Raw genomic sequence first — 16729 nt, 5'->3', positions numbered from 1 at the left:
CCAAGTGGAAAAATATGTATGCATTTTGGTGACATAACTGTGATTGATTACCTTTATCTCACATATGTGCCAGTGTCTGAGCTCTTATCAGTGTGCACACCAGCCTGGGTTATGTGTCATAATTATGTGAGTCCGACAGGTTCCATAATCGCAGCGCAATAAATCTGGAACTCCTGACAGCCGCGACCATTACCCACCATTGTTTAACCACAACGCATTATGTAATGGTCTGCATCAGCAGCTGGCTCGTTCTCTGCACAACTACTTGACATGACAAACGCAGTCGGCCTCTGTGACTTCCAAATCCCTTTCCCACTTCTTGCATATAGATTGAACATTAAGATACTAAGTTGTGGCCTTGTAGGGCAGCGAGTGCGAGGAATCATGGAGTGATTTACTCAAGCATCAGAGGACCGCGGGAAGACAACATTCTGCCACAGAGGACGTTGGCGATTCAAGGTCTGGTGAAGCCGTTTTGCCCAACAAATATTATTGTTCCCATTTAGCAAAAAAGAGCAGGAAGTATTCATAAAAATATAACAGTATTAGTATTTACTTCCGCCAAAGAGGTTATGTTTTCGGTTTGGTTTGTTTGTCTATTTGTGTAGCAGGAGCCAAGGAAGAATCCACATATACACGATATACAAATTTTTCCCTTTCGTTATCATTGCGAGATATAGAGCATGGTCTTGGCAGAGGTCTGCGCTCTCCAAGTGCACTTCTAAAAGCTGTTTCACACCAATCCGAAGTCCGCTAAATTTGCAAGGAAATTTATAGAAACTGATTTTTAAGGGTTCTTATGAATGCTTGCACACCCCTGTGGAATATTTTTGCGGGGGAAAAAATATCCGGACTTCGATTTCAGCAGATTTCTGCCTGCGGAAATATATGTTTGACCAATGAAATCCTTTGTTCCAACTGATTGCTGTCATTCTGCATAATAACTAGCCATGTGCTTCTGTTTGTTGCACGGAGAGTGTGTATTTTTGGGGCTTGTTTTCGGGCCGGGGCAACGGATTTTCTGTCATTTTTCGGACGCAAAGACGCTTCAGAACTTGCCTGAGAATCATCAAGTTACACATGTTTTGGAGTATTTCTTGGTTGGGACCAATAACTTCCTGGAGTAAGTAAACTAAATAAGCATATTTCCCAAAATGTCAAACTTTTCCTTTAAATTTGAAGGTATTTGGTCAATAAATCAACTTAGAAATTGGAGAAAAAAGACAAAGTTTTCTTCCGTATCACAGTAATCCAGTAAGAGTTGACTGTACATTCATGGGTACACTGCAAACAGGAGCTTCTAATAGATAAATCGGCATACTTTTAATGCACCAATTTACCAAAATGTGAACGAATGAAGGCTAAAAAGAACAGGGCTCAAAGAGAATATAAGCTCCCGAATAGGCCTATATGTTGGTGTTGGTATAGTAGTATAGTATAGTATGTATAGTGAATTCATTGGTTTGTTTTTTTAGATTTAAAGGAATACATTGAGGTTAATGACAAAAGATAAATACTTAAATATATTTAAGAAAAGCTTTTTCAGGAGAGAACTACAGGAGATTATTGTTGTTAGGAAAGGCGGCTGTATTTAATGCGTCTGCCTGCAGGAGTTTTCCACTGGTTTCTCACTCAATGCTGAGAAAACAAGCGCCGTCTCTGAGGTTATCAGGTTATCGCCACATAAACACATTAATGCCGCACAGACTCGCTCATAGTATGTCATGGTCAGAATAAAGAGAAGGCTAAATCAATATTCAGGTGAGGAGGAGCATTAATTAGATGCTAATTAGATCCATCCCATGTATGTTCCTCTGTGATTGAGTGGTTGCAGCTATAGTGAGGAAATAACATGTTAATTAATCTATCAGCTGACAAGAGAGAAGTAATCCTAATCAAAAATAGCAAGAATTTTGTGGTTCCAGTCTCCCAAATGTGAGGATTTGCTGCTTTTCTTTGTTTTATAGTATCTTACTGTAAATGGAATATCTTTTTTGATGATCTTTTGGACAAAACAAGACATTTAAAGAAGTCACCTTGAGCATTTATTATTTTCCATTTGGCATTTGACGTTTTCTGTTTATTTGTAATTATGGGTCAAATCATCCTCCATCATCCTCTGTCCACACACTTCCAGCAGAGATTTCCCTCCGGAGGGCTCCACTTTATCTTGTGTGTTGTTAAGTGGGTGGGAGGTAAGAGAAAGTGTGTGTGTTGGTTGTGGTATGTGTGTGTTTAGAGAGGGTGGGTGTGGGGAGGTCTGGAGCCTTTAAAAGAGGCTGAATCTGCAGCAGCTCTCATTCAAAACAGGAGTTAGTTGCTGTGCGCTACGGCTGGAAACATACATGTGGATTTTATTTTTTTGTTTTTAGACTTTTATATTTTGTGTATTCACGCACAATGTGAGGAACTGCAGCTCTATCAGCATTTTCAAAACCAACTTAAAACGTCTGCTGAAAGCTGCTCAGCTCTGTACTCACTGATCTTTATTCCATGGTCTGCAGGACTTGCTTTTTACTTGACAAGCTTACTTTGTGATGTGCTATTGTGTGTAGCTGTGCGTTTTGTATATTCTTTCTTGTATGACTGTAGTATGTTTCTTTGTTTTTTGACCTGCCAATGAAGGGACTACAGATGTGAATTATCTTAAAGCTATAATCTGGTACGGTATGATTTAGTGAAAAAATTCAGTCTATAGTATGTCGAAATATTTCATGAAAAAAAGTCATAGTATTGTATGCTGAAAAATTTCATGAAAAAACTCATACTAATGTATGTCTAAAAATTTAATGAAAAAAAGTCATAATATAGTATGTCAAAAATTTTAATTTAAATTTTTTAGTATCGTATTTCGAAACATATAGTGAAAAAAACTTATAGTATACTGTACATGGTCCCTTTTATATAAAAAAAAACAAAAAAACCCTGTGATCACAACACACATGTTGGGAGAGTAATCCAGGAGTTTGACAGCCAACACAGTCTCCGGAGGAGGAGAAGCGACCACCATCAACATGCTCTTCACCTCGGAGAGCTCCTGCAACATCACAAACTGCACAAACTGCTGCACAAACTTTACGCATGAGACCCCCGGGAACATCAGCAACGACACTGACCCGTTCGGACGCAACGAGGAGGTGGCCAAGCTGGAGATCACCGTCCTGAGCCTCGCCTTTGTCGCTGCAGTGGTGGGCAACGTGAGCGTCCTGCTGGCCATGTACAACACCCGTCGGAAACCGTCGCGCATGCACCTGTTCATGAAGCACCTGAGCCTTGCGGACCTGGTGGTGGCCTTCTTCCAGGTGCTGCCTCAGCTCTGCTGGAAGATCACCTTCCGCTTCACGGGTCCGGACGCCCTGTGCCGCGTCGTGAAGCACCTGCAAGTGTTGGGCATGTTCGCCTCCACCTACATGATGGTGATGATGACCCTGGACCGCTACATCGCCATCTGCCACCCGCTGCAGACGCTCCAGCAGCCGACGAAGCGCGCACGCATCATGATCGGCTCCACGTGGGCGTGCAGCCTGGTCCTCAGCATCCCGCAGTACTTCATCTTCTCCCTGAGCGAGGTGCATCCAGGATCAGAGGTGTATGACTGCTGGGGACACTTCGTGGAGCCTTGGGGGCTGCGCGCCTACATCACCTGGATGACGGCCGGCATCTTCCTGGTGCCCGTGGGCGTGCTTGTGTTCTGCTACGGACTCATCTGCCTCGCCATCTGGACGAACCTGAAATATAAGACCCGCAGGAAGAGCGTGGGGGAGGCCACCACCAAGAACGGGATCCTGATGGGCGGCAGCAGCTCGGTGAGCAGCGTCAGCACCATCTCTCGTGCCAAATTACGCACGGTGAAGATGACTTTCGTGATCGTGCTGGCGTACGTGGTGTGCTGGGCGCCATTCTTCACCGTGCAGATGTGGTCGGTGTGGGACAAGACCTTCTCCTGGGTCGGTGAGTCTACCTGCTCAACCTCTCCACTAACTTTAGACCTGGTGATTTACTACAATAGGTAACCTTTAACACCTCTTACAGAACACATTCATGCTTTACATTTTCTTCCCTGAAAATGTGCATGAACCAGCCCTCCTCAGGCTACATTTACCTTTTAACTTGATTTTACCCATGCAGGGGGAAATCTATGTTGCAGCCAGAAACAAACAAAGACTTCAACATAAAATACATATTTCAAAACTAAAACGTCTGAACTACGAGGAGTTCAACCAAATAGTGATGTTTCCCTTCCCATGTTGCTTCATTTGACACATTTCTAGAGGCCTAGAGAGGATTAATTATTAAGTATTTCACAAGAAAAGAGTTAAGGTTACAGAAAAGACTGAACATTTCTATGCAGTCAATCATCTGGTTTACAGCTGCAACGATTAATCGATTAGTTGTCAACTATTAAATTAATCGCAAACTACTATCGATAATCGATTTATTGTTTGAGTCATTTTTTCAAGAAACAAAAAGTCAAAATTCTCTGATTCCAGAATATTTTCTGGTTTCTTTCCTCCTCTATGACAGTAAACTGAATATGTTTGAGTTGTGGACAAAACGAGACATTTGAGGACGTCATCTTGGGCGTTGGGAAACACTGATCACCATTTTTCACCATTTTCTGACATTTTATAGACCAAACAACTAAACGATTAATCGAGAAATAATTGACAGATTAATCGACAATGAAAATAATTGTTAGTTGCAGCTAAATTGGACCATTAACTGGTTTATTAAACATCTGAAAATAGTGGAAAATGCCTGTTTCAAACGTCCTAAAGCCAGAGTTGACGTCTACAAATGACATGTTTTCACCAACTAACAGTCCAAAATCCAAATAAATCCGTTTATAGTGATATAAAACGTGTGTTACAGCCCTAATCAGGTTGGAATCAATATTTTATTAAAACTTTAATTTGATCCATAATAGGGGAAAGACATTGATGATCACTTTTATTAGCTTTAATTGACCAAAAATTATTATACAGAGCACCTAGAATCATGTATGAAGACACTTTTTTCATGCAAGTCGACCACAAGATTTCAGATTCTGACATCAGTTTGAACCAGAAATCCAATATGGCCGCCATCCAGTAGAGTGAAAACATACCTTTTGAGCGGAAAGATGTTTTTCAGTGAAAAAAGTCTCTAAAAGACATCTTCTAAAGTACATTTGACTTTTTAACAGATATTTGATCATTTATTCTGGTAGACCGTGACATTACAGTAGTAGAATAAGACCCGATCTGGGTTAGTTAGCCTGTGAAGTGTGGTAGGTCACACTGAAGAAGCAGAAATATATTTCAGTTGGAAACTTTGCATGTGGCTGATCCAGAGAATGAATGTAATATCTGTGCAGTCAGTGGAGCGTGATTTTCATATGATGGAGATGAGGATATGGATTTGAAGGATATGGATGAAGGAGCTGTTGCTCACCCACCTGAAGAATTTCATTATGGTTTCCAAAGACAGTTTAACTGACTCCACCTTTTTCTTTTTGGCGTACAAATAGTCGAAACTAAACAATAAATAAGCAAATTATAACACATAATATCAATTTATAGCATAATTTATCAATTCATTAATTGCTACATTTATTTTTAATATAATTTTTGCTACATTTATGTATTGAGTCATTTATTTTTTATTTTGGCAGGTTCTGTCCTCCATACCATACAGTGTATAAGAAGGTATATGTTCTGAGGATTGTCTGTCAGCAGCTAATTATTTCTATAGCAGGATAAAATCGTCTGATAACACGAGAGGCTCAAACTGGGGCCGGAGGGGAGGATAAACATTTAGCAGGCAGGTCATTGACTCAGAGCTGCACTACGACTCCCTCCAGAGGAAGAGTAAACACCTCAGAGTAGCTGTTGACATCTCAGAGCGTGCCTCATAAATCTGTCTTTCCCCGCAGACTCGGAGAACACCACGGTGACACTGTCCGCCCTGCTGGCCAGCCTCAACAGCTGCTGCAACCCCTGGATCTACATGATCTTCAGCGGACACCTCCTCTCCGACTTCGTCAGCAGCCTGCCGTGCTGCCGCCCGCTGAAGAACAAGTTCGGCTACCAGGACTCGGACAGCAGCATCCGGCGGACCACGCTGCTGTCCCGCCTGCAGGGTCCGCGCCTCTCGGAGCCGTTCAGAGACCTCAACCCGCCCCCTAAGACCTGCCTGCAGGTCCCGTCTGCATCCTGACCGCTGGGAACACTACCTGTGCGTGTCTGCTTTGCTAAGGCGACAACATGAACTGCTGGTTTGTGGCAGGGAAGGAAGGTCTGATCTCATATCACGCCTACAGCTTGTTTTCTTTGGTCCGATCCAGAATGGAAAAGTTTACTCTGTTGCAACGTTTGGTGTTTGTTTCTTTTGTGTCACGCAGCTGTTAGAAAAAGAGTTTCCAGTCTGCCGGGTTGGAGATTTTGGAGGTTAAACGGAGTCAAAACAAACTTCTTTAACTTCAGCTCATAGCATCATGGTCTTGCTGTATTTTAACTTCTTTAGAATAAGAGCATCTGTTCACACTGAGATTAATTTTGTCAACATACATGTCTTTATACACATGGACCCTGGTGTTGTCGGGTTGTTTACTACAGATTTTGAGATTATAACTTGGTAAAACGAAGATAATTTCTACAACATTATGACTGTTGAGCTGGTTATGAATATGATTTGGGCGTGACGACTGATGGGACCGAGTTGGACCGGGTCTGTTCCAGTCTGGTCGTCACACACTGAAAAAAATCATTCAGTGTGTGATATGTAAGGAGTCTAATCTGTCTTCAGGTCCAGTCGCTGCCAGTCGCTTTCATAAAGAGTTGTTAAAACATGTTTGATATTCAATACTACCATCATACTGTATATCAGACTAATCCAAATTTGCAGCGTTACACACAAATGCACATAAATGTATTACAGCACAGTCACAACACTTTTAAAAAAAAGGTACTATTTAATTATCAATTAATCTGCCAGTTATTTACTTGATAATTGATTAATTGTTGTTGATGTCGTTGTTGTAAAGATGTTAAGTGTAATGTATACTGTCATCTATATTTCATTGTAATATATATTGCACACGTCGTAAAGAAAGATAAATGTTATTCCTCGTATCCTCACCAGATGTGTGGCTGTTTTCTGTTTGCATATACAGAAACATTTCTTACGTAACGGGAGGGTTTCTGGTGATGTTTCACAGCTGCTTTCAGCTTTTTTTTGGTAAGTGGAGAAGAAAACAATAGCAGCTCTTAGCAGAGGCTGAACATGTAGAGTCAAGTCTTTTTAATTTACATGTCCCTTATAAATTAAAAAGAAAATACCACTAATTTGTGAGGGAAATGTCTTTATTCTTTGATTTTTGGGCTGCTGGTTAATAAATAATTCCTGACAATGACTGATATATTTGACTTCAGGACATCTCTGACTACATACATGTTGAAAATCAAATGTTTTTTACTGTATTAATTTAGATATTTTACAAAGTAAAAGTCCTTAGAAGTGTATGATTTAACTTTTTCCCATGGTGTAGTGCTAAAAAAGTGAACAAAAATCACAAGAAATTGTATCGAATCGAATCACAAAACTTTTAGAATCGCAATACTGAATACTGCATAATAATCGGCACCCAAGTATCGTGTCAGGAGTCATTCTCTGAGAATGACGCGATGAGAGTGAACCAGAATGGTAAAGTTGCAGCCGGACAGATAAACAACGAGCTGAAACTCACTATAAAGCTCCGTAAAGCCAAGAGGAGCTGCAGATACAGCTGGTTCATCACTGCCAAAGACCCCTTAAACCCCGTCATATCATTTTACTAGAAAAACACTTTCACAGGATTTTTCCTTTTTTACTTACAGTGGAAAACAGGAACCGTTGCCTTCCTTCTGGATGCAGAGTGGCAGCGAGATACACATCTCTGTACTGTGGATGATGATTCGTCCGTCTCATATCTCCGACTGAGGAGCTGACGGCTTCTGGCCTCGATCTGACTGAAATGAAAAAGGGAAAATAAAAAGCCGTCAGCGCTGCAATAACACATTTCATCTCGATTGAGCTCTTAATAGGAAATCCTGAGAGGTGGCGATGAAAGGAACGTCAATTTCCTCTTTGAGCTAACGGGATTAGTTTGAACCACCCTATTGTACAAACAGCATTTAAGTATTACTGCACAATGGCAGCAATTCCACTCTAATCATGAACTCTCTCTATAGTCCGTAGCTGGCTGGATTCAACTCTGTCTGACAGGATAATTGGAGTCTTTAAATTCAGTAGTAAAACACCTGTCGACGATACAAAAGATCCAATCTGCTGCATGTCACATTGCAAAGAACAGAATAATGGGCCAATAGAGCAAAACGTTTTTGCGCGGCGCGATTACGTACAAAGTCGATGCAAAGAGGCGAATAGATGCAAATTTGTGCCGGGCGACGCGAATGCCGCGCCAAATATTTCAACTCGAGCGAGAAAGTTGCTCGTTTGATTAATGATGCCGAAGGTGTTTATGCAGTCTAAGTTCCTTCATTACAGATGCCAAAAACAAACCCTTTAAAAAATGAGTCAGTCAGAGGAGGAAGAATGGATGTTTGGGTTTCCAGAGATGGACAGACAAACTGAATGCATCGGCTAAATGAAGGAAAATGACTTAGGGTGATGTATAGAAAGATATGGGCCACTTAAATCCCTGACACAGGATGAGGCTCCACCCGAGCTCATTTAATGATGAAAGCTGCTCAATTTTAAAGCCACATTCATCTGCACTTCCTGTCTTTAACAATGCGCTTCCTTTTCACAATTTCCTGCATTCAGCTCTTTGATAAAAACGTTCTCCCTGTGGACAATGTGATTGATTCGAAATTGAAATTCCTCCAAAGCAGACAGGAGGCTGGGACACCGTATTGTGGTAACATGCGGTCAAGCCAGCCGGCATTCTCATCTATTTCAGTCTTAAATGTAGTAGTAGAAGAATTAATGGAAATACTCCAGTAAAGCACAGGCATACCTCAAAATTCTACCCGAGTAAAAACAGCTTCCTGCTTGTCTTTTAGCACATTGTTGTAGATTCACAGATTTACATTGAACATAAGATAAATTTGGCTGTTGTCGACCTCCCTGAGCTTTAAGTGTCTGCTTGTCCCTGGAGTCATAGGTCTGCGATAGGAAACCACTTCCTGAATGCACAGAAAACACGGACACATAAACACATTAAGAGTGGAAGTGCTCCATTTGCACACACGTGACATTTGGAGAGTGTTTGTCTTCTAGTTTTGTACACTCAAAATGAAATAAAATAAATACAGAGAAGTAAACACGCAGTGGTGGAAGAAGTATTCAGATCCTTTACTTAGGTAAAAGTAACGTTAAAAGAATAAAGTTAAAATATTTTGAGAGTAAAGTTAAAATATTTTGGAGAATACATTTTAAATATTTTGGAGAATAAATTTAAAATATTTTGGAGGATAATTTTAAATATTTTGAGAATACATTTAAATTATTTTGGAGAATAAATTTAAAATATTTTGAGAGTTAATTTAAAATATTTTGAGAGTTAATTTAAAATATTTTGAGAATAAATTTTAAATATTTTGGAGAATAAATTTTAAATATTTTGGAGAATAAAAGGTAAAATAATACCACTTTATAATTTCAATAGGGAAACATTTAAAAAGAAAATGTTATCCTGTCTGAATGGAGGACACAGCGACCTCATTGAAATGAATGAGGAGGGCTAATGTATATAAATTATATATACACTACAGTATATTATATTATATATAACAGAGAAACATATTGTATTATGTTGGAAGTAGTACTCAGAGATAATTTACTGAAATAAAAGTACTACAGCCCAAAAAATACTCCATTACAAGTAAAGGTCCTGAATTCAAAATGTAACTCTTAAAAGTACAGAAGTATTATGAGCAAAATGTACTTAAAGTATGAAAAGTAAAAGTACTCATTATGCAGAACCTTTCACAATGTTAATATAGAATATTATAATAATCTGTTTTTATCACTAATGAATACATGTAAGAGTATTTTAATTCCAAGTGTCAAATAAATGTAGATGAGTAGAAGTATAAAGTAGCATAAAATGGAAATACTCAAGTAAAGTCGGAATTGTACTTAAATACAGTACTTGAGTGAATGTACTTAGTTAGTTTATTTAAATACTTTCCATCTTTGCCAGAAAGCAAGTAGCATACCTTAAAAAAAGGAATGTCGTGCACATCTGTCATGATTAAAAGTCTAAAAGATGTAAATCTTCCTTTAAAAACATCCCCTGGGATGTGCCCACGGTTACATAAAGTAAGATATATGAGAGGTGCTCCTTTAAAAGAAGACACTTAAAGTTATATATGAGAGAAATTAAAGTGCCAAGAAGAATTAAAGAAGGTGGAGATAACAAGGGGGCTGTTTTCTTTCTGACCCTGCAACACAGAGCTGATGTTCTCACATCTGGGAGCCATCCTAATGAATATGTCTCCAGGGGGTGGTGATGTACTTTTGCGTGTCGCTGTTAGTTTACATGACGAGGTTCTTCTTGTAAAGCGTCACTGGTAGGAGGATAATGAGAACCAGCAGCATGGGGGCAGCAGGAATTATAGCCGAGACACTGAAAGATTTAACATCAGCACTCCAACACATTACAGGAGGTTTAGTATTTGACTGATACTTCTACTAGCATGCAGCTTAACATGGGACACAAAAACACTGTAGCCCCGGATACAGAAATAATAAAAACATAAACATGATGTTCAATCTGGTCTGGGATCAAAAAACATCACATCTATCTTTGACCTAACAAGATTACTTTTAAGAACAAGTTTAATAAATTCTCAGAGAGAGAGAGGGGTGGAAAGTAACATTTACTTAAGGACCTTAAAGTACAATTTTTAGGTACTTTACTTGAGTATTTCCAAGTATTTGGGGGAATATCTGCTTTTCCAGAGGCAAATATTGTACTTTACTTTAATCTACATGCATCTGATGGCTGGAATCTGGAGATTAGAGCTGGGATGACACTCCTATCAGTTAGTCGATTAATCAATTAGTGGTTTAATCGACATATCTGTGAAACCGAGTTTCTCCACAAAGAATCACACAAAAGCACCACCAGAGATGTGCTCATAAGTTTCTTGGAAGTAAATCATTCAGCAACAAAAAAGCATACAGACGTGGAAAAAATTGTTAGTACCCTTCCATTAAAGAAAGAAAAACCCACAATGGTCACTGAAATAACTTGAAACTGACAAAAGTAATAATAAATAAAAATGTACTGAAAATTAACTAATGAAAATCAGACATTGCTTTTGAATTTTGGTTCAACAGAATCATTTTAAAAAACAAACTAATGAAACTGGCCTGGACAAAAATGATGGTACCCCTAGAAAAGATGTAAAATAATGTGACCATAGGGACATGTTAAACTAAGGTGTGTCCTGTAAATAGCATCACAGGTGTCTTCAAACTTTTAATCATTCAGTCTGCCTATTTAAAGGGTCAAAAGAAGTCACTGTGCTGTTTGGTATCATGGTGTGTACCACACTGAACATGGACAACAGAAAGCTAAGGAGAGAGTTCTCTCAGGAGATTAGAAGGACAATTATAGACAAGCATGTTAAAGGTAAAGGCTATAAGACCATCTCCAAGCAGCCTGATGTTCCTGTGACTACAGTTGCACATATTATTCAGAAGTTTAAGGTCCACGGGACTGTAGCCAACCTCCCTGGACGTGGCCGCAAGAGGAAAATTGATGACAAATTGAAGAGACGGATAATACGAATGGTAACCAAAGAGCCCAGAACAACTTCCAAAGAGATTAGAGGTGAACTCCAAGGCCAAGGTACATCAGTGTCAGATCGCACCATCCGTCGCTGTTTGAGCCAAAGTGGACTTAATGGAAGACAACCGAGGAGGACACCAAATCATAAAAAAGCAAGACTGGAATTTGCCAAAATGCATATTGACAAGCCACAAAGCTTCTGGGAGAATGTCCTTTGGACAGATGAGACAAAACTGGAGCTTTTTGGCAAGTCACATCAGCTCTATGTTCACAGACGCAAAAATGAAGCATACAAAGAAAAGAACACTGTATCTACTGTGAAACATGGAGGAGGCTAGGTTATGTTCTGGGGTTGCTTTGCTGCATCTGGCACAGGGTGTCTTTAATCTGTGCAGGGTACAATGAAATCTGAAGACTATCAAGGCATTCTTGAGCGAAATGTGCTGCCCAGTGTCAGAAAGCTTGGTCTCAGTTGCAGGTCATGGGTCCTCAAACAGGATAATGACCCAAAACACAGCTAAAAACACCCAAGAATGGCTGAGAACAAAACATTGGACTATTCTGAAGTGGCCTTCTATGAGCCCTGATCTAAATCCTATTGAACATCTGTGGAAGGAGCTGAAACATGCAGTCTGGAGAAGGCACCCTTCAAACCTAAGACAGCTGGAGCAGTTTGCTCACGAGGAGTGGGCCAACATACCTGTCGACAGGTGCAGAAGTCTCATTGAGAGTTACAGAAATCGCTCGATTGCAGTGATTGCCTCAAAAGGTTGTACAACTAAATATTAAGTTAAGGGTACCATCATTTTTGTCCAGGCCAGTTTCATTAGTTTGTTTTTTAAAATGATTCTGTTGAACCACAATTCAAAAGCAATGTCTGATTTTCATTACTTCATTTTCAGTAATTTTTTATTTATTATTACTTTTGTCAGTTTCAAGTTATTTCAGTGACCATTGTGGGTTTTTCTTTCTTTGACGGAAGGGTACCAACAATTTTGTCCACGTCTGTAAAAACATGACTAATCGACTAATTTTACAGAAATACATTTGTCCCATTTTGTAATGTAATTTAAAGGGTCTTTTTCAATCAGTGGTAATTGGCATAGCAGGAAGAGCACAGGTCTAATCAATAACAACAACAACAACAACTAATGATGTCTGTGTTCCTTTTACATGTAATTCAGCCAATATAATTATTAATAATGATCTGTACTTTCCCTGCCATAACAAAAAAATGTCTGCTGCGTAAAAGGTCAATATAAAACCATCAACAGGCAAACATTGACAGAACCAAGATATGCTGTTATTAATGACCAACAACTCATCAGCCTCATGTATCAGTTCATGTTATCAGCTGGTGTTAAAATCCAGTCCAGATAAGCCAATAAATAGCAATCAGATTCTCATTTATAACAACCTGCAAACCGAACCTTATCTGACAGTAACTATAAACAGCCCGTTGGAAAGATGCCCACATAATCTGATCAGAACAGAGTGATACGTTGTTGGCTGCATCCTGTGTGGGCGCTAAGAGGGCCGTTCTGAGGCCTCATTTAGGATCGCCATCATAGGCTTCAGTAATTCACTCAACGTTTAAGCTTAAAGGTGATCAGTGATTCCCAAACTCGTATCCCATTAGTGGAGATTTCCCGGAGTCTATTGTCTATTAAGGGTGGGAAAAAAATCGATTCACCTATGTATCGCGAATCGATATATTTGCCTCATTTGAGTCTATGTGGCGGTAGAAGGAAGTTACCGCTTTTCATGCTAAATGCAGTACCTGTGAGGGTTTCTGTACAATATTTGTCATTGTGTTGTGTTGTTAATTGATTTCCAATAATAAATATATACATACATTTGCATAAAGCAACATATTTGTCTACTTCCATGTTGATAAGAGTATTAAATACTTGACAAATCTCCCTTTAAAGTACATTTTGAACGGATACAAAATATGTGATTCATTTGCGATTAATCGCGATTAACTATTTTAATCGATTGACAGCACTTATTTCAACAACATCCACTGTTATGTAATTAAAATCCGGTTTCAAATCAATTCAGATTTGGAACACGATGGGTGTCAATGAAGAGGTCTTAAGTTCATCTGAGAGGGTTGGTAACCACTATAGAGAAATCACTTTGTTGCACTTATTTCCATTAAAAACCCATCCAGAGATCCAGCAGAGTTCAAGGTTCCTCTATAAACACCACACAGGTGTTCAAAACCTGAAATGCTTTGCTTTATTTTGAGTGTTTTATTCATTATCCCTGACAAATTGATGTACGTATATGAATGTATTTGGGAGGATCATAAATATTCGTATAGGATGAACTTTATATAACTTTTCAGAGGAGTTAATGGGCAGGTGATCCATAGAAGTAACTACATCAGAATGTGCAGGTGCATTGTGGCTCATGGAGCGACACTTAATCATTTTAATGCGTTTTCCATAAGAGCTATCGTATGTGTTCGGCCTGCTAACAGATAGAAAAGAGAGAGAGGCTGCTTTTTGGTTCTTGTTTTTTTTTTTTACACTAAACAACAACACAGATAGATCGATCAGAAGTGTTAAATAAAATAATCAGCTGAAGACATGTTCTGTGCAGAAAAATATGTACAGTAAACTTGAGGTCGTAGCTTATGCATTCAAAACATAAATAACAACTATAACATTTAGATTTATGAGCAGAGAGCACAGATAAAATGCAGTACGACGGGGCATTTTAAAAGCAAAAGCATATAAAACCAATAAAAAAAGCAATATATATGTACACCTGGGAGTTATATTACAAAAATACAATAAAAAGATAAAATTATATATATTAAACACTGACAACCGTTGTCACCTCATGCATTTAAATGAGGAATTTATCATAAAACTCTCTTCATAAAAACAGCCATAATGTTATTTTCCTCCTCTCATTTTGATGATATGTCTCCCTCTGGTGCCAAGACTAAGAACAAATATCGATCGGTTTCTGCTCATGCATATTCTGCATAAGACATATGTACAAATATTTGCATTAATATTGCATTATATATGACAAATAACCACAGTGCAAATAACTAAATACAAAATGCTGAGAAGTGGGATCTATTAAGAGTATTAAATATAAATGCCAGAATGGTATAAATAAGAATATTTCTAAATTTTTATGATCTACATTATGCATTTTCTCTGTACATATGGAAACTGACAGTGGTGGAAGAAGTATTCAGATCCTTTACTTCAATAAAAGTACTAATACCACACTGTGAAAATACTCCACTTGTAAAGTAAAAAGTATTGATGTTGCAGTTATTTAACTTTTAATAAAATTCAAGTTTTTGGGGATGAAATACTAATCTGAAAGTAACTAAAGCTGTCAGACAAATGTGGTGGAATACAAAGTACAAAGTATTTACCTATGAGATGTAGTGGAGGAAAAGTAAAGAGTAGCAGAAAATATAAATTCTTAAAGGTCCCATATTATAAAAAAGTGAGATTTTCATGTTTATTATTATAAAGCAGGCTTAAGTCCCATATAAATACTGTGAAAGTATCGAAACATTCAATCCACAGGGAAATTCACACAGCCCGTATTCAGAAACTCTGCACTTGAAACAAGCTGTCATGATGTCACGAATATACAATATTTAGACCCTTTACACAATTTTAAACGTAAACATTCTAAATGTGTCCCAGTTTATTCCTGGTTGCAGTGTATGTGAATGTCATCAGCTGACAGGATGTACACATGGACCCAAGCTGTTGCCTAGCAACGCAATTCTGTTGCAATTCCGTCAAAATGCGCCAAAACGGAGCGTTTAAGACAGAGCATAAATACAGGTATATTCAGACAGACAGTATGAGGAAAATAAAGTTTTTTTTTTAACATTACAGCATGTAAACATGTTCTAGTAAAAACACAAAATACAAGTATGAACCTGAAAATGAGCACAATATGGGACCTTTAAGTACCAACTTTACACAGTACATGACTTAATCTACTTAGTTACATTTCACCACGCAGGTGTGTGGCATTTGTAGGTGGTAAATGGTGGGACAACAACCACTTTGCACACATGCAAAAGCAGAAAAAGTTTCTCACAGGTGATAATCAGACTTGAGCACATAGTTACCTGTTCTCCTCAGTTCACTGCTCGAGTCCCTGTTTGTGTGACATTAGCCACGTTTGCCCAATTTCACCGCGTTTTCCTGACGTTGTCCTGCTGCTTTCATGTTTAGTAATATATATATAACAGTATCCCGCGGCTGGTGAGGCGTCCGAGGTGTTTAATCTCAAGTTTTTCTTTAAAAAACGACTTTTAAAGTAGTGCTATAGAAGATAATCCACATCGTTTCTATGGTGACCGAAGTTACTTTTAAACGTCTTTAACCGCCAAACTAACGGCTAACAGCTACTAGCCAATCAGACAACAGCACTTTGGGAAACAGCCAATCAAATTGCAGAGAGGTTCCGCGCATGCGTAGTGATGTTTCTCCCACACTGGCAGCACTTGACATTGCAATTAAAGAGTATAAACAAAGAGTATATAAACAAAGAAATGAACCTAATTTTTTTTTTTTTTTGCACTGTTACTCTAGAAATATTATATTTGGCTGCTATGATTACATTGACAAAGACAGTAATGCATTTTTTCTTATTAATTTAATTTTAATTGTAGTATGAAGTGTAAATTTACCAAAATAAAAGCCTAATTTCTTTGTATTTATGAAAGAAATGGAATTATATCTGTCAACAATTTCTTCCTCACATAACAAAAAAGCAATAAAACAATGAATGTATGCAATATCTTTAATGTTTTTAAGTGAAATTATTGTCATACTCTCGCATGGTCTTTTTTGAAAGATCATTTTTATAATCCAGAAATATAATATGATTCTGAAGCGGGCCATTTTTCATAATGAGTACTTTTACTTTTGGCACTTTAAGTATATT

General features: G+C 38.4%; 1 protein-coding gene and 1 long non-coding RNA gene across 2 annotated transcripts in view; one reads left to right on the top strand and one right to left on the bottom strand.

Annotated features, from left to right (window-relative positions):
• The window catches only part of LOC119482357, a 31060-nt gene extending 14622 nt beyond the window's left edge, over positions 1–16438 (bottom strand). The window contains exons 1-2 of the long non-coding RNA XR_005205411.1: positions 15909–16438; positions 7855–7988 (exon numbers count right to left, since the gene is read on the bottom strand). This is a non-coding gene — a long non-coding RNA (uncharacterized LOC119482357). The remainder of the gene's footprint in view (positions 1–7854; positions 7989–15908) is intronic.
• Positions 2857–6996, top strand: LOC119482356 (arg8-vasotocin receptor-like). Its single transcript, XM_037759779.1, has 2 exons — positions 2857–3951; positions 5915–6996. Exons 1-2 carry the CDS (start codon positions 3015–3017, stop codon positions 6196–6198), a joined length of 1221 nt encoding a protein of 406 aa, XP_037615707.1. The 5' UTR covers positions 2857–3014; the 3' UTR covers positions 6199–6996.
• Positions 16439–16729: the final 291 nt, after the last annotated feature.

The sequence above is a fragment of the Sebastes umbrosus genome, chromosome 23 (assembly GCF_015220745.1).
Source record: "Sebastes umbrosus isolate fSebUmb1 chromosome 23, fSebUmb1.pri, whole genome shotgun sequence".
NCBI classification, from domain to species: Eukaryota; Metazoa; Chordata; class Actinopteri; order Perciformes; family Sebastidae; genus Sebastes; species Sebastes umbrosus.
This window is presented reverse-complemented; position numbering and strand designations above follow the sequence as displayed.

Excerpts from the sequence above, each read along its gene's own strand:
- LOC119482356 (XM_037759779.1), top strand. The coding sequence starts at position 3,015 with ATGCTCTTCACCTCGGAGAGCTCCTGCAACATCACAAACTGCACAAAC. Across the intron at positions 3,952-5,914 it reads CAAGACCTTCTCCTGGGTCG|ACTCGGAGAACACCACGGTG; the intron begins GTGAGTCTACCT and ends CTTTCCCCGCAG.